General features: G+C 42.0%; 1 protein-coding gene and 3 non-coding genes across 4 annotated transcripts; all 4 read left to right on the forward strand.

Annotated features, from left to right (window-relative positions):
• The first annotated feature begins 68 nt into the window (after positions 1 to 68).
• Positions 69 to 18,815, forward strand: GNL3 (G protein nucleolar 3). Its single transcript, XM_053377583.1, has 15 exons — positions 69 to 192; positions 2,682 to 2,740; positions 3,129 to 3,266; positions 4,009 to 4,119; positions 5,034 to 5,117; positions 5,494 to 5,629; positions 6,526 to 6,629; positions 7,456 to 7,597; positions 8,681 to 8,768; positions 9,482 to 9,656; positions 16,568 to 16,710; positions 17,113 to 17,249; positions 17,755 to 17,945; positions 18,415 to 18,496; positions 18,597 to 18,815. Exons 1-15 carry the CDS (start codon positions 180 to 182, stop codon positions 18,665 to 18,667), a joined length of 1,674 nt encoding a protein of 557 aa, XP_053233558.1. The 5' UTR covers positions 69 to 179; the 3' UTR covers positions 18,668 to 18,815.
• Positions 5,936 to 6,012, forward strand: LOC128409698 (small nucleolar RNA SNORD19). Its single transcript, XR_008329309.1, has one exon. It is a non-coding gene; the product is annotated as a small nucleolar RNA SNORD19 (small nucleolar RNA).
• On the forward strand, positions 7,845 to 7,914 carry LOC128409700 (small nucleolar RNA SNORD19). The gene has a single exon (XR_008329311.1). It is a non-coding gene; the product is annotated as a small nucleolar RNA SNORD19 (small nucleolar RNA).
• On the forward strand, positions 16,331 to 16,404 carry LOC128409701 (small nucleolar RNA SNORD19). The gene has a single exon (XR_008329312.1). It is a non-coding gene; the product is annotated as a small nucleolar RNA SNORD19 (small nucleolar RNA).
• Positions 18,816 to 19,307: the final 492 nt, after the last annotated feature.

Genomic DNA, 19,307 nt, shown 5'->3' on the forward strand with positions numbered 1-19,307 from the left:
TCGCAAAAGCAGCCAGCTTCGGCCGCCAAGCGCAGGCCTGGAGCGCGACAGGGAGGAGGGGGGAGCGAGCGGGCGGCGCTTTACGGCCGAGCCTCGGGTTTTCCTCCTTTCCACGTGGAGCGCCCGGCAGACGAGGCGGAGGAAGGAGAGGAGTGAGGAGCGGCTCCTGCGCGGCAGCCATGAGGCGACCCAGTAAGCGCTGCTGGGGAGAGAGCGGGGGCGGGGGGAGAGGGTCGTGCTGCTTCTGCCGCTGCTCAAGGGCTGCGGGCTGGAGATGGAAAGGTCGCCTCGCAGCCTCTCCCGCGGGCGGCCAGGCCGACGTGCGCCTTGGCGGGCCACTTCTTTGCAGCCCCTCTTGCGAATCGCGGCCTCAATGGAGGCGGGAAAGTGGCCTGGGCTCTTCGGCCGCGGCTTCGGGGGTCTCAGGACGCGAGGTGCTTCCTGTATTGGAGAGGCGCTTCTGGGTCTAACTCAGGAACCTAGGTTTCCTAACTCAGAAAAGGCCTGCCTGGATCAGGCCAAAGGTCCATCCAGCCCCCCCCGCGCGCGATCTCCGCCTACAGTGACAGGCCACGTGCCCGCGCAGCGAAACTCGCCAGCGGGATTTGAGAACTGCGCCCCATGGGGGACGCAGACCCCTGAATATTTTGTGAATCTAATTTTGGCCTCATTGAAGGGCAGTAATTCAATATGAGTAGGAGAATAAGAGTGCCCCTAAACATTTATTTTTAAAGCACTGATGCGTCCATCCTCTTGCTCGGGCCTCTGCAAACCCCTAACCCGCTTTTGGCCTTCCATTAAAAGGTCAAGTAACGTGAAGAGGAGCCCCTTTGCTGTTCCCTTGCTCCTTCTTAGTATGCTTCCCATCTCGCTCCTCGGGCCGTTTTTCCACCTTTCTCCAGTCCACGGGCCCGTTTTTCTTGTAATGATTTGGACTCCCGGTGTTTTTTCCCCTTGCTCCCAATCTTTCCGTGTCCTTTCGCCGTCTGAAGCCTCACTCACTGCTAAGTTTTGCCCTCTCAAAACGGACTGTTGATGCTCCCCTATATAGAACACCGACAACCCCTCAGGTGTTTGGGCAAGACTGGGCAGAAGGGGGCAACTGATATCTCATTCAGTATCTGTGGATGAGCGCTCGCTTGTGCTCTTTTGATTGCTATTCAGCAGAAAGGAGGTTCTAAAGAGAATTTTTGGCCTACTTACACTGGCTGGAGCTAATGGGAGTTGAAGACCCCAACATTTGGAGGCTATAGGGTTCCCTTGTAACAATCCTAAAGGCATGGCAAATTGTGGCTGCTATTGAAGAGGAACTTGTCTGTCTGTCTTTGCTCTTAATCTGTAAGAGAGGAAGTGGTTATCTGTCTTTCCACTTTTGGCGAAGACTTCCGGCTGTTTAAAATGTATGCTTGTAAACCCGGAAAGGTTCTCAACAGCAAGAAGCTGAATAGTGAAGGACAAAACCTTCCCATGCAAGGATTTCAAGATCTTGGGCATGTACCATCCAAACACCTTTCCTGCTTTTACTTCAGTGTATGTTTAGCCTGCAGTCCTTTGCACACTTTAACTCCCAATGAAATCAACCAAATTTAGCATCTGAGTAAACATGTGCAGCAAAGGCTGTAGCCATAAACACAGCTTCCAGGAGGTAAGTTCTAGAGATGGAGGACCTTTTCATTGGCCTGCAGGTTGTTTAACTCTACCTAGGTATATCAGCCTTTCCCAGGCTGGGGTCTACAGATGTTGTTAGATTATAACTTCCCTCATCTCTAGCCAGCATGGCAGTCGGTCAGGGATGTTGGCATTTGTAGTCCAACAATATCTAGGGACCCAAGGTTGAGGAAGGCTGACGCTATTAGGCAGGTGTGTCTGCTCTTCTGCATATGTACAGACTCATTTCATTGTATGATTATATTATATTCTTTTTCCATTAGTAGAAGACCCCCGGGCCTCCCTCTCCCCCCCGGCCTGGCACACCTGATTGTACACTATTTCTTTGGAAGCTTCCTATGCCCTTAGAACATGCACAGACAAACTCCGGCCCTCCAGATGTTTGGGACTGCAATTCCCATGATCCCTGACCACTGGTCCTGTTAGGTAGGGATGGTGGGAATTGTAGTCCCAAACATCTGGAGGGCCGGAGTTTGCCTATGCCTGCCTTAGAAAGTATGTCTCATTGAACACTATAGAGATTAGTATAGGGTTGAATCAATACTGACAAAGCAGTCATGACAAAGCAGTTTCTGAGGATGCGATGGATATGGCAATGGAGGTTGAAGTCTTTAATTTCTGCTCCTGTAGTGCAATCTAAGGCTGTGCTACACATGCAGCACAGAACACTGAGTATATACTTAAGGCTGCAGGTGGAGATGCCACTTCTGAATGCACTTCCACCTTAAAAACAAAACTTGTGGATAGAATTGCATACCAGGAAGGAACAGCCCTTTGCCTGGTATGCTGGTTTCATATTCGGAATGATTTTTTTGGAGGGTGGTGTTAGAAATGTAATGATGTCTATAAGCGGTATGATGTCTATATGTGGTATGATTTTATACTGTATTATGTATGTTGTATAGTGTTTCGGATTATATTTGTGGATGAGAAGCTTGTGGCATGCATTTAACCCGTTATTGTTGGCTTGGATCTGCAGACATTTATTTACCTTTGGACTTTTTATATTTCAGAGTTGAAGAAAGCTAGTAAGCGTATGACCTGCCACAAACGGTTTAAAATACAGAAAAAGGTGAGTTACTCAGCAGTGTGCAATCTACTACAGTCGTACCTTGTATCTCAAACACCTTGCGAGTCGAACGTTTTGGCTCCTGAACGCCACAGCCCCGGAAGTGAGTGTTCCGGTTTGTGAAAGTTCTTTGGAACCCGAATGTCCGACGCAGCTTCTGGTTGGCTGTAGGAGTCTTTTTCCTGAACGCCTGCCCGTATTATTATTATTATTATTATTATTATTATTATTATTATTAACCAAGCGTATAAAGCTAAATGCATGTAAGTTGTGAATTACCTGTATACAAAACACAGATCACAGTGTAATGAAGAATCTATATGGGTGAACAGCTACAATGAACAAATGTTAGCATCTTTTAATAGCAAAATCTGCCCATTGTTGGTTACAGGTGCGAGAACACAACAGAAAAGTCCGGAAGGAAGCCAAGAAACGTGGGCACAAAAAGCCAAAGAAAGATCTCGGAGTTCCCAATGCAGCACCTTTCAAGGAGCAGGTTCTTCGGGAAGCAGAACAAAGGAAACAAAGGGTAAAACAACTTGCATATTCATGGCATATTGTCATGGAACTCTGTGGTAAATCACTGTCTACTTTCAGCAGTCAGTGGTTCACCTGTAACAGGATGAAGAGCCTTGGGTCCAGGGGACAAATACTGGCCTCCAGGCCTCTCTGTCCAGTTCTTTGAAAACTTCCCATGCCACTTTCCTGACAAGCCCTGTTTCATACCCCTAGTGTTTTTGCCTGGCTGGGATGTGTCCTTGAACTCTGAGAATGCCTCTGTTTTCTGGGCAGAGGATAAAGAGAGGTAACTGTATGAACTATCCTACTGTACAAAGACACCCTGCAGAGGTTGGGCTAAAACAGATTCCCCACTTCTGACCTACCTAGTACTTGCTAGCTTTGATTTCTTACTGTGTTTAATTAGTCCAGCAACATTTGTGGTTAATATTCTAATTTGAGTAATTAACCTGGGCTGCAGCACTGGCATTTCTGCTGCACTTTCAGCACAAAGTGTTGAAACGCTTCGGCATTTGCTTCTGTGTGACTTCACAAGCTCTCAAACAGAGGGAAAGTGGAACTTAGCAACTGGTTCAGCACTGACATGGCGTTCTCCCGCTGTCCTTTATTAATATGCTTCATTTTCAAGATTGTAAGGTGGTGTTTGCAACACAAAACACAGTCGAATTCTGGGTAGCTGTGGTGCTTTTCTGAATACAGTAGGAGATCCTGCATATAACTTGGTGCCTTTGTGTGTTTGTGCATGTGAGCAGCGTGAAGAACTAAAGAAACAACAGAAGCTTGATCGGCAAAAGGGGCTAGAAAAGAAACGCAAACAAGAAGCTAATAAAAAGGATGCTGCTAAAGTAAAGCTTTCTGAAAAGGTATGCATTTCACTTAAATCAGAAATACTCCACAAAACATGAAAAAAATCATTTGTGACATTTGGAATAATGGCATCCCAATACTGTGCCAAACATCTGTGCCAGTTGAGGCTTTTGCAGTTCCCTTGCTTTCCAGTTTGGCAACATTCCCCTCCATTTGCCTAAAATGGCCAGACGCCAAATCCATCCAGAGCCTTCCAATTGTGGGCCACCCCCCACCACAAGCACACCCTACATGGTATGCTTTGATACAGAGTAGATGGGGGAGGCCTCAGGAGGAGGGAAGGAAAGAGAAGTCCCACTGCATGAGCAGAAGTTTGTTTTATTCAGACAGATCCAACTGAACGTTTCCCCAAAATGTAGGCTAATACTTTGGAATTTATTTATTTATATATAAATTTTAATTTTTTCCCCATTCCAATTATGACGTTTTGTAGGGCTGAAAGGAGTCTCTTCCAAATACTTGCACAAAGCACTTACCATATTGGCCTGAATAAAAGCCGCACCTCCCCCCCCCCCAAAAAAAATCTGACTGTGAAAGGTAAAGTGCGGCTTATATTCGTGACCTTACACTGCCAGCAAACGGTGGGCTCCGCCCCCACCAGGAAACAGCCTGGGAGTGCAGGGCAATGGCGTGCTGCCCACCCACTGCCAGCAAAGCGGTGTGGCTCCTCCCCCCGCCCCCCCGAGAGCAGCCCAGGTATTGTCTTTTTTTCTCTCCCCCCCCCTTTAAATTTGAAAGGCGTGGCTTATTTGCGGGTGCGGCTTATATTTGGGCCAGTGCGGTAATTGTCATGTAATTTTGTGTTCTTGTTGCTTTAAAAGATTGAAGTCCTGATGATCAGTTTTTCGGTTCTAAGTGATGTTAGGTTCCTGTATACTAAATTTTCATATCTGTATCTGCTTTATCTTAGAAATCAGCAGCTAAACAAAAAGCAAAGGCAAGCCGGCAGGCAGAGAAAAAGTCACCGAAATTCTCTTGCAAGGAGCTTAGAAAGGTAATTTTTTTACAGTCATGTGAAAAACTCTTTCACTGTGGCCATTTACCATCCAGGGAACCTAACGCCTTCATTTCAGCTGTGTGACATCTCTTTTACTGGGGACTCCAGCACTGCCCTGTTTTCCAAGTGATCCCAACTGGTTTTGAAAATGGTTGTGTTTCTCTCTTTGTATTTTGACCATCGAAAGAAAGATGTCATTGGTTTTGTACGGTTCTAAAAATAATGAGATGGTTGCTTTCAAACAGATGTTAAGATTCAGTTATATTAGAGAAAGTGCCCTTATCTTAACTACTCCTTACAAATGCGCATGGTGACAACATTTCTGTGCAGATTTTGACTCTGGAATGTGCACCTTTCCCCTGTTGCTGTTTAGGTGATTGAAGCTTCTGACGTAGTGCTGGAAGTCTTAGATGCTAGAGACCCTCTAGGCAGCAGGTGCCCACAGGTGGAGCAACTTGTTAGTCAGATGGAAGGAGATAAAAAAATACTGCTGGTTTTAAATAAAATTGGTAAGTGGAAATAATATTTTTTTTTTAATTCTACAAATACATATTAGTTTAGTTAAGCCCAAATGATTAGTGGTTTCATTATAACGTGTGATGCCTAGGAATGGAAGTAAATGTTTGTGTTTACTTAGAAGTATGTCCTCCTGTGTTTAATAATAAGCTATATTACAAGTAATGGCTTTTGTTTGGTATCAAGATACTTTTCATCTGGCACCAGTAGGGTGGAATTGACTTAAATCCAAGCATCCAAGTTTCACTACCTAGCGGACTTGTACAGTCAACCAGTTAAATAACATTCCAGTGGGATGTGAGCTATGAGGAAGATACAAAATGATACTGATGTACCTCTGATGACTGTCAGATCCAACTCTGAGCTCACTGTTCCGGTTGCAATAGGGAAGTTTTAGCAACAGCCACAGCAGCCACTTTCCCACATGTCAGCTGTTCGCCGGGAGCCTCAGCAAAGCTCCGCTGCGGTTTTCAAAGAGACCTTCCCTGCAGCCCAAAGAGGGCCTTTGCTGAGGCTCTTCAGGACTGTCCCCCAACTTCTAGGTTTCCTGGGCGGTGCGTATGCACAGTCGCATGTGAATTAAACGTGCGTAAATGGGGGGGGTGACTGTATTGGGGTTTTTTTAGCATTTGGATTTTCCTCTAAACCAAGGGAAATAAAGCAGTTCCTCACATCTAAAGGGGATGGGATAAAGTCATCTTTGAATTTGCAAAGTATCTTGTGGCATGTTTTCATGGGTTGGAATATGCTTCATCCATTGCATCAGTACCTAACAAATCCACTGAACAGACTTAACGCAGCTGCCTTTCATTGAAACCATTTTATCACCAGCAATGTGATCACTGCCTAATTTTTGCACATTGGGGTTTGTGGTGATGTTATCTTTCAGACCTAATACCGAAAGAGAACTTGGAGAAATGGCTGGATTATTTAAACCAGGAACTGCCAACCATTGCTTTTAAGTCTGCGATGCAGCACAAAGACAAAACTGTGGTAAGAACAGCCCACCCTCTTTTCGACAGTGCTGAACTATGTGTTGCTTGCATGGAATGTTATGGGGGAGAGAGAGAGACAGACAGACAGACAGACAGACAGACAGAATCCTAATACAAAACTGCATTCCCTCCATTCTAACAGGTTGCAACAGTATATTTACCTGTATATGTATGCTTGGCCGAGACCCTTTAGCCAATTGGTGTTCTTGACGTGAGTGGGGGAATTCTGTGTGGGTGCGGATTTACATGCGCTGGGGCTATTCTTTTCCCGCAACAAACATGCTCCCATTAATACATCAGTGTGGGAACGGTGCTCCCACTGCCCTGGTTTTTGATTAGTTGTGGATAGCTTAACTCCATTGTTTTTGGTGGGTCTTTTGTCTTTTGTTTTATTATTATTATTATTTTAAAAATTTGTGTTTTCCCCTCAATGAGAAGTCTGGTGGGCAGCAACTCGAGAAAGTGACTTTTCTGCAGTGGCTCCCTGATTGTGGAATGCTGTCTTCAAAGGAGGCTCGCCTGGCGCCTTCATTACATATCTTTAGGTGCCAGCCAAAAACATTCCTCTTCTTCCAGGCCTTTACAAAATTCTGTGGCCTTTTAAACTTAGAGGGGTATTGCTCTTGTTTGTTACTGTGGTATGTGCTAATGTGTTTTTATATTGTAAAGTGATCCTCGGATGAAGGGTGGTATGAAAAATGTGTTTTCCCCCATTTGGTGCACAGGATCTGTGTTTTTTTAAATGTGTTCCTGTTTTAAACACATTGCCTTATGAAATCATTTCCTCTGATGCTGACGTACCCGATCTTAATTTAAATCTACAGCAACAGAAGAAGCACACAAAAAGACGTAGTGCGTATATTGATTTATCGAGATCCAGCTTATGTTTTGGGAGTGAGTGCCTGCTAAAACTCCTTCGGGAGCACAGTGTAACTAAAGAGAGAGTTATTCAGGTTGGTGTGGTGGGTAAGTGCCCCATTTTTTGTCTACATGGAGTTCCTTGGGTTGCAATAATAATAATCTGTTTGAGCACTGCAGCAGTTTTAGTGGCTATGTGGTATCACATGGTGGCAATTCAAAAAAGGCCCCCTACCTTTAGCTGTAGCCTTTCAGGGACGTGCTGTGGGAATGATGTGCTTGAAAAGCCCCAGTATGAGCTCGAAATACCATGTGCATGCCCAGGAGATTATACTGTTGTTGTTGTCACTGGAGTGAGAAATGAGGATATATGCTTTTGTCTTACATTATTGTGAAGACTTCAGATCCAACTCTGATCTCACTCCGCAGGCAGCTTTAAAATGCCTATAGGTGAAATATTTTTAGAGAACAAATCAAGGCCAAAAATCAGAAGGTGGCAGTGCCACCTACAGACATTTCTCTTGCGGTCTGCATGCCACGGCCCTCGTGGCTCCCTCAGCAATATTGCAAGGGATGGGCAAAGAAAACGAAGTGGAGATTGAATATATACCACAATATTCCTCCCAAGTAAGCAGTCTTCCTGGAGGATAATTTAACTTGAAGATGACGTTTCTACTCCTGGGGGTGTTTTGAACTTGGGATAGAATCCCACCTAAATAAACATCTCATTTGGGGGTGGGGGTGGGAGAGATCTATTGACACTCACTCAACCAAGAAGGGGAAGGAGCCATCTTTACATGTAATCTTCCCAACTGCACTTTTTGGTGGGGGTGGAGATTGTCTGTGAAATGTTCTGGCTCATACTTGCTCTGGCCATTTCTTCTGGGGTCGATGAATGGAAAGGGAGGTTGCTCTTAGAATTATTTGTACTAACAGCATGAACAATCAATCTCTTCCCAAGATACAATCCAAAGTTGGGTGGGGAGAGAACTGGTAGAGGAGAGGGCAAGGGATTCATGTGAGGAACTGCAGCTGAACACACTTAGACTTCACTGGGAACAAAGAGCTTAAGAAATGTCTTCAGCAGATTTCTTTCCCAAGAAAATGAAAACTTTCTCTTCAGATAATACCTAGCATGCCAAATTTGGTTACTAATGCACCTTTGTTTTTATTTTGTATCTTGGCCTTCAGGTTTTCCTAACACAGGGAAAAGCAGCATAATCAATAGTCTGAAAGAGGTGCGTGCCTGCGACGTGGGACCAGTCAGAGGCCTCACTAAGTTAGTTTGCTTTCGTGGTACAACGTTTTTCAAGCATTGCCATTCAACTTCACTAAGATCCCTCCTGTGGTTCGACTTCTTCTCTCTATTTACACAAAAGAGATCCCATTAGGGAGATGTATTGTAGGACAGGGTGGGGAACCATTCTAACAATGACATATTTCATTTTCAGCTTTCCCATTGCATAGCCATTTTCAAATTGGCAATCAGATGGATATAATCTTCCTTATTGTTAAGCAGAGTGCTATAAAATGTTTAATTAAATTGTGTCAGAATTGCTAGTTGTGAAACTAGACCAGTTGTTTTGACTTCATTGGACCAGGGCTGTCAGAAGAGATCATGGGAATTGAATCAAGAGTAAAAGGGCACATAGTGGAGAATAACCATGCATATCCCAGTAATTGCAACCTGACATGTTCAGATTTGTGTTGTCTTCAGTGTTAAACATTTTGCTTTCTGGAAAGACTCCCATCTAGCCCAGATCTAATGCTTTGATTCTTTATGGCAAGGATGGGGAGCCTTTGGTTTTCCAGACACTGCTGAACTACAACTCCCATCATCCCTCACCATTGCTGGCTGATAATGATAGGAGTTTGGGAGTGCCACACCTTTTCCACTCCTGCTTTATGATTTGCTTATTTGTCAAATATTTCCTGGAGTTTGTTTTTTCTAAACAAAACCCTAATGCTCATTATGTGTGTGTTCTTTTAAAGGTGTCTACAAATAGTTCACATCGACAAACAGATCAAGATGTTAGATAGTCCATGTATCATTGCAGCGCCTTCCAACTCTGCTCTTGCTTTGGCACTGAGAAGTACTGCAGACATTGATGCTGAAAACTTAATAGGTTCAGTAGGTGCTATTCTGAAGCATTGCAGCAAGCAGCAGGTAAAGCTATTGTATAGTTTCCCAGTAATTTATTGGCCTCGGGTGTGTTTAGCTTGCACACTTGTTGCACTTGTGGGGAACCAGTGGCCCTCCTGGTATAGTTGGACTAAAACTACCACCATCCCTGTTCATTGGCCATGCTAGCTGGAACTAAAGGGAGTTGACATTCACTAGCACCCAAAGTGCCACAGGTTCTCCATCTGTTGTGTTGATAAAATAGCTGTTGGTTTGCTTTCTGGCAAGGTTCAGTAGCAGTTGTGTAGCATCAAGTTCACACAGATAGAATCATCTATGTTTGCCCATCACATCAGACTCTTTAGATTAAATCAGATAAGATTCAACAAGTTAATGCTCTTGTTTACTTTATTCCTTACCTGCTCTTCACTATGAGGTCCCAGCACATACTGTAATTATTGAAAAGTGCAATCTTTAGGAGACTTCCGGTCAGCGCCAGCGACTAATGGCGGATTCCCTCTGAGCTCCGGAGGGAATCGGCTTCGCGGGACTGGGTCTTGCCACTGCAGCGAAGCGGAGACCTGAAGAAATCACAGACGGTGAAGCCTGTGAACTTGGAGACTCGGCGGGCTCCATTTGCGCCCCCCCCCCACTGCGAAGGAGCCGTTTTAAAGGCTTCGGAACGGAACGGGGGTGAGCGGCGCAGGGCTGAGAGTTGTCTACCATTTCCGCGGAGTGAAGCCGCACGGCCATGGTCGGAGAGCGCTGATTTCTTTCTGGATAATTGGATTCTAAAACAACTACCCGTGAGTAGGACTAAGTGAATTATTTGGAGGAAAAAATTACAGTAAATTTGGCACCGAAACGGGAAAGGTAAAAACAGGAAGTCTGCCTTTCCGGCTTGTAAATAGATCAAAGCAAAGAGACTGTAAAGCGGTAACTTTGAAAGACGCTATTTAAAGGATTAAAATTCAACACCAAAAAAAGCGATTCCCCCCGTTTGCAGGAGCGGAGGGGAGAAATCTGAGCAATATTTACCTGCAAGAAAAGAGGAAGTAAAGATATATCTGCTGCCTCTAAAACCTGAGAACGGACTGCCTTTGACAGGGAAAGCCGATCAGTGGGAAGAACTGTCAACACGAAGGGTAAATAATTCTGACTTAACTCTGTGAAAGATACAGTGTTTCTAGATCTGCTTTTGACTGTAAAGTAACTTTTAAGAACACTGAAATTGTGGCTTTTGAGGGATATTGGGGACTTATAAGGACCATATTTGCATTAAAAGTTGTAAAGTGAAGCTGGAAGTGTGTCCCCCTAGAGGAGACTATGTTGCAATAACAACTAAGCCACTAAGTAACCAAGCTTTGGAAAATTCCTCTTCAAAACAAATTTACCAGGCATGAGACTGACCTTGGGCTGTACATGAGAGTGTTATGGCAGATGGGAAAGGGAAGATAGAGTTGGCACAGGAAAAAACTACCAGGTCCGGCAGACAATACAAGACTGATATTACACATCAGAGAAGGGCTTCAACATCCAGAGCAGCAGGCGTAGTAGGAGCTGCTGTTTCGCAAGCAAAACCAAAAGCTATGTCATCTGAAGAGTTACTGGCTCAGGCACTTGGCAAAATTGATGCATCTTTGGAAAAATTAGCCAAACAGGTTGCAGGGACAAATAAACAAGTAGCTGAGGCCTCAGCAAAAATTGACTTGAACACTACAAGTATCAATGAATTGGGGAAGAAGGTGAACTCTAATACACAGTCCATTGAAAAATTACTAGAGGAATCGGCCTCGACTCGAAAGATTGCAGAGGAAGCTGAGGAAATTGCAACTGCCGTTCAAGAGAAGATACCACCGGTATATAAGAAATTAGAGGATCATGACCTGACACTGTCTATGATTGAATTACAAAGAAAGGAGAGAAATTTAAGAATCAGAGCAGTACTTGAAAGTGAGAAAGACAATCTGGTAGACTTCCTTACAAAGGAATTTACAGATTTTTGGCAACAGGACCTGGGGAAAGATGAATTCAAGATAGTGAATGCATTTAGACTTGGTAAAGACAAGGAAAGAACAAAGCAAGAGACTGTTTGATTACCTTAAGAACAAAAGAAGAAAGAGATAAAATCTTGAATCTGCACTACCAAAGAACTCTGGAAATTGAAGACTCATTTGTGGAGATCTTTAAGGATATACCTAAACATATCTTGGACGTAAGGGCTTACTACAGAGATCTTGTTGTTCTACTGAGAAGAAACAGAATACTCTTCAGGTGGGAATTTCCCCAAGGCCTATCTTTTAAATACAGAGGAAGGAAAATAAGAATAAGGACAGTGAATGATAAAGACAAGTTCTTAAAAGATCACGAGGAGGACCTACAGAAGGATGTGGAATCTGGTGAGGAGCCAACAGCATCAGGAAAAGGAATTTTAGACATAGCAAACCTATCATTTGGACTCTTTGGCCCAGGGAAAGACAAACCACCGACAGAAGAAGAACAACAACTCGGCGCAGTTGGAGGAAAAACTAATTCATCATGGCTCTGCAACTTTTAAGTTGGAATTGTAATGGACTGAACTCCCCTCGAAAGAGAAAAGGTGTTTTTCATATATTAAGAAAAGAACAATTGGATTTGATATTCCTACAGGAAACACATGTAATGAGGCTACACAGGAAAATACTTATTAATAAGAGATTGGGACAAGAGTTTATTTCGTCTGATAAAGTCAAAAAGAGAGGAGTGGTGATATATGCAAAGGAGAAACTTCTACCGAAATTAATTTTTAAAGATGAACAAGGAAGATATTTGGCAATTGAAATTGAATTTCAAGGTGAGAAATTTCTGATTGTAGGGGAAATCTGAATTTTTTAAGAAGTTGCATGAGACCCTTTTGGACTATATGGACTATAACATAATTCTGATGGGGGATATGAATGGAGTCGTATCTACAAATATGGACAAAGCACAAAAACAGGTAGTCACTAAAGATGGTAGACTACCAAAAACTTTGAATTGACTGACAATATGGACTTGATTGACATCTGGAGAACTAAGAACCCCCTGGGGAGAGAGGGAACTTTCTTCTCTGAAGCTAAGATGACATGGACCAGAATTGACCAAATTTGGATTACTAGAGGAATGGCACCAAGGATAAAGAAAGTGGAAATCTGCCCTAAAACTTGCTCGGACCATAATGCTGTAAAGATGGAGATGAAGCAAACAACAACCGGCTCCTTTAGATGGAGGATGAATGACACCCTATTTAGAGATGAAGAAGTATACAAGAAGGCCCAAAAAACTTTGAGAGACTATTTTGAAATAAACATGTCAACAAATGTTGAAAAAAGAGTAATCTGGGACGCAAGTAAAGCGGTGATGAGAGGGTTCTTGATACAACAGAATGCAATAAAGAAGAGAAGTCGAAATGAGAAAAAAGATAAAATTTTGGAGAAAATAAAAGAAGGGGAGAAAAAATTGAGAGTAAAGCCAAAGTCGCAGGAGATCTTGAGAGAAATAAAACTTTATCAAGTGCAATATATGGAATTGATGAATCAGGAAATAGAATGGAAAATTAAACAAATGAGACAGAAGACATTTGAATCAGCGAATAAATGTGGGAAACTATTGGCTTGGCAACTGAAAAAAAGACAAAAATTAAATACCATCACAAATTTGGAAGTAGAAGGAAAAGATATACACAATCCAAACGAGATTAGAAATTGCTTCCAGAAGTACTTTAAACAATTATATGTACAAGGGCCACAGAGTGAAATGGACATTGATCATTTTTTGAAAACAAATGGATTACAAAAAATCTCACAAGAAAGTAAACTAATGTTGAATTGTAAAATATCTGACCAGGAGATAGAAGGTGCCATTCAAAATATGCAACTAGGCAAGTCTCCAGGACCGGATGGGCTGACTTCCAGATATTATAGATCTTTGAAAGAGTGGTTATTACAACCTTTGAAGGAGGTCTGCAGTGAAATTTTGGAAGGGAAAAGGGCACCAGAATCGTGGAAAGAAGCTTATATTACTCTTATACCGAAAACGGAAACTGAAAAGACTCAACTTAAGAACTACCGTCCCATATCCTTATTAAATGTGGATTACAAAATTTTTGCTGATATTTTGGCTAAGAGACTGAAAAAAGTATTGATTGAGGAGATTCATAAGGACCAAGCGGGCTTCCTACCGGGAAGACATCTATCAGATAATTTGAGGAACATAATTGACATTTTGGAAAAGCTAGAAGTGAATATAAACACTAAAGCAGTTCTGATATTTGTGGATGCGGAGAAAGCCTTTGACAATATCTCTTGGAGTTTTATGACAAAGAACCTACAGGGTATGGGGGTAGGCCAAGGTTTTGAGAATGGTATAGGTGCAATATATTCTGAACAAAAGGCTAAATTAATAGTCAATAACGTGGTTACGGAACAATTTAAGATAGAAAAAGGGACACGACAAGGGTGCCCAATTTCACCATTACTTTTTATATCAGTCCTGGAGGTCCTGCTGAACATGATTAGAAGGGACCGGTTGGTTAAAGGCATACAGGTCGGAACTAAACAGTATAAACTGAGAGCATTTGCAGATGATCTAGTTTTGACGTTACAGGAGCCAGAATCTAATACTAAAAGAGTTTTAGAACTAATTCAAGAATTTGGTCAGGTGGCAGGATTTAAGTTGAACAAGTCATAAACTAAGGTTTTAGAGAAAAACTTAACATTGACCGAAAGAGAGAAGTTTCAGAATGAAACAGGTTTAACTGTTGTTAAGAAAGTGAAATACCTGGGGATTAACATGACAGCTAAAAATGGGAATTTGTTTAAAGATAACTATGAAAAATGTTGGATGGAAGTGAAAAAAGACTTAGAAATTTGGTCAAATTTGAAGCTTTCCTTGTTGGGTCGAATTGCAGTTATAAAGATGAATGTATTGCCTAGAATGTTGTTTTTGTTTCAGACATTGCAAATTGTGGACAAGATGGACTGTTTCAAGAAGTGGCAGAAAGATATTTCTAAATTTGTCTGGCAGGGCAAGAAGCCCAGAATAAAATTTAAGATTTTAACATGCAAAGGAAAGGGGTGGATTTGCCCTGCCAGACTTTAAACTTTATTATGAATCAGCAGCGTTCTGCTGGCTGAAAGACTGGCTACTTCTTGAGAACACAGACATTTTGGATTTAGAAGGTTTTAACAACGTTTTTGGGTGGCATGCATATTTGTGGTATGACAAGGTTAAAGCACATAGAGCATTTAAAAACCATATTGTTAGGAAAGCATTGTTTAATGTTTGGATCAGATATAAGGATTTATTGGAAAATAAAACCCCAAGGTGGTTGTCACCAATGGAAGCGAAAGCTCAGAAAAAGCTCAATATGGAGGCCAAATGGCCGAAATATTGGGAAATTTTGGAACAAGAAGGAGATAGACTGAAACTGCAGAGTTTTGAGAAACTAAAAAACAAAGTGCAAGACTGGCTTCATTATTTTCAGATAATGGAGGCTTACAATTTGGATAAGAAAGTTGGCTTCCAGGTGGAAAAATCCAAATTGGAAACAGAACTGCTAGAACCCAAAACTAAGATTTTGTCAAAAATGTATAACTTGCTGTTGAAATGGAATACTCAGGATGAGACCGTTAAATCTGCTATGATTAAATGGGCACAAGATGTTGGACATAACATTATGTTTGCTGACTGGGAACAGTTGTGGACCACTGGGATGAAATTTACGGCATGCAATGCCTTAAGAGAAAATATTATGAAAATGATATACAGGTGGTACATGACCCCAGTCAAGCTTGCAAAAATTTATCATTTGCCCGATAATAAATGTTGGAAATGTAAAGAAAATGAAGGTACATTTTTTCACCTTTGGTGGACGTGCCCTAAGATTAAGGCTTTCTGGGAAATGATTTATAACGAATTGAAAAAGGTATTTAAATATACCTTCTTGAAGAAACCAGAGGCCTTTCTCTTGGGCATGGTCGGCCAGTTGGTGTTAAAAAAGGATAGAACTTTCTTTATGTATGCTACAACAGCAGCAAGAATACTTATTGCAAAGTATTGGAAGACGCAAGATTTACCCACTTTGGAAGAATGGCAGATGAAGTTGATTGACTGTATGGGATTGGCAGAAATGACTGGCAGAATCCGTGACCAGGGAGAAGAGTCGGCAGAAGAAGATTGGAAGAAATTCAAGGACTATTTACAGAAATATTGTAAAATTAAAGAATGTTGAATGATGTTGGATTGAAATTAAGTGGTTTCTAGCTGTAATGGTATAAAGGAATATGAAAAAATGGTTTCTTATAAGTAAAAATTTAAGGTTATAATAACCTAAGATGTTGGATAGAAAACAAGGTGTTTTTTAGCTGTAGTGCTTTGAGATAAGGATTTGCTGAACAAATAATTTGAACTGGAAATACAAGAAGGGGAGATATGAGGAGGTCAGGGAAATATGTCATTGAAAAATAAGTTGTGAAATTTATGTGTTTTTAATATTACTATTTTTTGCTTTTTTCTTTTTGTTTGTATAAAAATTGAAAACTTTAATAAATATCTTTTTAAAAAAGAAAAAGAAAAGTGCAATCTTTAAAAAGTTTAAACAGATCACAACTGAGAATTTGGTTGGGTTATAAAATATGAATTTCAAGTTTTATATGCCCCATCATTGAACAGATTCATGCTTATTGCTGTATTAGCCAAGTGAGAAATGAGGATATTTGTTATGTCTTACTGTTACAGTGAAGACATCAGATCCAACTCTGATCTTGCTTTGTGCTTAACGGTGCTTCCTAAGGAGTTCTGACCCACTTCTGCTTTCTGCCGTGGTCTAGATATGTAAACTGGAGCAAGAAAATGCTGCTCTTGCCGTTAAAAGGCTTGGGTTTATGTTGGAGAATCTGGTGTACACATATGAGGCTCTCTTTTTATTATTATTTCAGATTATGCTGCACTACAACGTCCCAGACTACAGAAACTCTCTGGAGTTCTTAACTCTGCTTGCTCAGAAGAGAGGAATGCTGAAGAAAGGAGGTCTTGCTGATACAGAAAGTGCGGCCAAACTATTTCTGTACGATTGGACAGGGTAAATATGTTCTCATTTGTCTGCATGAAAGATTTGCTGCTGAGAAATAGGTGCTGTGCTTAAAAGAACATGGTGTGGTGAAGGAGAACCTCTCTCTCACCCCTCCTTGCCCAACTTCTGCACTTCCCTGAAATGCTGCTACTTGAGTCTTTCTCTCTGCTAGTTGCACCCCCCTTTTTGGGGTCAGCTACAGCCCCAGAAACAAGGTGGAAAATTGGGGGTGTATAATTAACTGCTAACTCCTGGGAGGCAGGACCAGAGTGCCTTGTCTGCTAGCCAGCCCCTTGCAATTTACACAGTGTAAAGCCAGCTGTCCAGCCCTCTGCTTCTCCTGAATAAATAGGGCAAATTCCTGGTTTTTAGATCCTTTGTAAACAATTTTCTTCCCCACCCCCCTCTTAGGGCCAAAGTGAGTTACTATTCACGGCCTCCTCCAGCATGGACTCTGTCGCCACACCTTTCCCGTGAAATTGTAGCAGCAGCACAACAGGCTTTTAATCTTCAGGATCTGGAAGAAGATAACAAAAGTACCATAAAAGGTGATGCTGGTGTACCAAATTATCTTGGGTCCTTAGGATGGGTTTCAGAGCAGTTGGGTAATTGTTGTTTTGCTATGTTATACCACTTAGTTTGTTAGTGGGCAGCATTACTTTATACATCTAAGAGCCATCTCCTGAAGCTTATTAAGCTTCTAGCATGAGTGGCCAGACAGAGCTATGCAGTTGGGAGGTGGCTCAGTTTTCAGGGGCTGCTACTGAGTTCTGTGGGTCCAAACAAGCAGTGGCATCACTGTGTTAGGGGCCATGGAATCTTGATTATAGCGAGAGATGTAAACTTAACGCTCCTGAGAGTGCTGTGCTGACAAATACATACAACTAAAACTAGAAAATGAATTGAGCATCTTGCACCTTTGATGTTTTCTGCTGCACAGTTCACTTAAAATGTGAAACCGTTTTGGTAGAAATCGGACCAGAGTATTTGTCCTTTGGGAAAGCACTTTCAAGAGTTCTGCCCATATAGCATTAATGGACATTTCTTTTACAGGTAGCAAATATCCTAATGAGGCAAGCAGCATTGCCTTTCAATCTCTTGGCTTCACCGAGGGCATAATAGAAGAGAGTGAACTGCCAGAGGAAGTAGTGGACTTGGAGAAGACAGAAGCAAGTGAAGATGAGGAGGAATTAACCGAAGGAGAAGATGAAGAGGAGGATGAAATAGAAAGTGATATTGAAGAGGTATATCTGTGAGCACCAAGATTAATATATTGAGAGTCATCAGCAGAGTGGAGAGGGTGGAGTTCTTGGCCTCAGTCCTTATCCATGAATAAAAGGGTACACTGTCGAGACAGTACAACCTACACTTGTAGGTTATTTTTGAAATTGCATGTGTTGCCTAAACAGGCAAATAGCTTCCTGTTTGAAATACAACGGTACCTCTGCTTATGAACTTAATTTGTTCCAGCGGTCTGTTCTTAAGCTGAAACTGTTCTTATCCTGAGGCGCACTTTCGCTAATGGGGCCTCCTGCTGCTGCCGCGCCGCCGGAGCATGATTTCTGTTCTCATCCTGGGGCAAACTTCTGGGTTAGCAGCGTTCGTAACCAGAGGTACCACTGTAATATGCAGTGCCTTTGGCTTTTAGAAAAATGTTTAATTACCATCAGTGCTGTCATGTTGACATTTTGCATTCCTGTCACCTTGTTTCAGGAAAGCAACAGAACAGCAAGTGGCAAAACAACCTCTGAAGAGCTAAAAGCAAATAATGCAGACTTGGGGAAGTTACCTACAGGTACATTTATTATGATTAATGAATTTCAAAAGACTAATGTCACCTTGAGCAAGCAGATGATTTCAGACTGACATTCCTCCCCCCCCCTCCCCTTCTGCAGGTAAGCAACTCAACACAGAGAAGACTGGTGACCTGGATGATGCATATGACTTCAATACAGATTATATGTGAAGAGAATATCAAAAGGACTTGAGTGCTTCTTTGATTTCTGGGACCAATACCAGGACTTTTGGAGCCCCTCAAGTTCAGGCCATGTGAATACTGTACAGGACTATTAAATAATTTAGTAAAAATAGTAAAGAAAAGAATTTGTTTTCAACTGAATAAATCGTATTGAATAATGATGATAATTTATTACTTATACCCTGTCCATTTCTCTTACTTACTTGGTCCCACTTGTCAGCTGAAAAGGCCCTTCCTTGCCTCTGTTATATATAAATGAACTAAAGCAGAGCACTGCAAGTGGCATGCTGAGGATAAAGGGTTATTTGCTGATTTACAATAATAGAATAATATGTTCCTTTTTTTGATGGAGCAGCAGTGGGCTACGTAGGAAGGGTGGTATTGAGAAAGATGTGCTGCTCTCACTTCAGTGCAGTGACCGCTAGGCTCACACAAAGCACCCCTTTAAGGAGAGATGCGATACATGAAGAATATGTCTCCTGCTTAAGATTATGAATACCACCATTTCTCCAACCCTGATGTTAGGGGGGAAAGCATACACATCATATACTTTTTACTGGTATTTTGACAACTGGGTAAAAGAGAGCACAGACAGGCTCAAAACACAGCTTATTAAATCTCCCCTTCA

Source organism: Podarcis raffonei, chromosome 2 (assembly GCF_027172205.1).
Source record: "Podarcis raffonei isolate rPodRaf1 chromosome 2, rPodRaf1.pri, whole genome shotgun sequence".
Taxonomy (NCBI): Eukaryota; Metazoa; Chordata; class Lepidosauria; order Squamata; family Lacertidae; genus Podarcis; species Podarcis raffonei.

Coding starts and splice junctions, on each gene's coding strand:
- GNL3 (XM_053377583.1), top strand. Junction 8,769..9,481: donor CCAGTCAGAGGCCTCACTAA/GTTAGTTTGCTT, acceptor GTTCTTTTAAAG/GTGTCTACAAATAGTTCACA. Junction 17,946..18,414: donor TAGAAAGTGATATTGAAGAG/GTATATCTGTGA, acceptor ACCTTGTTTCAG/GAAAGCAACAGAACAGCAAG.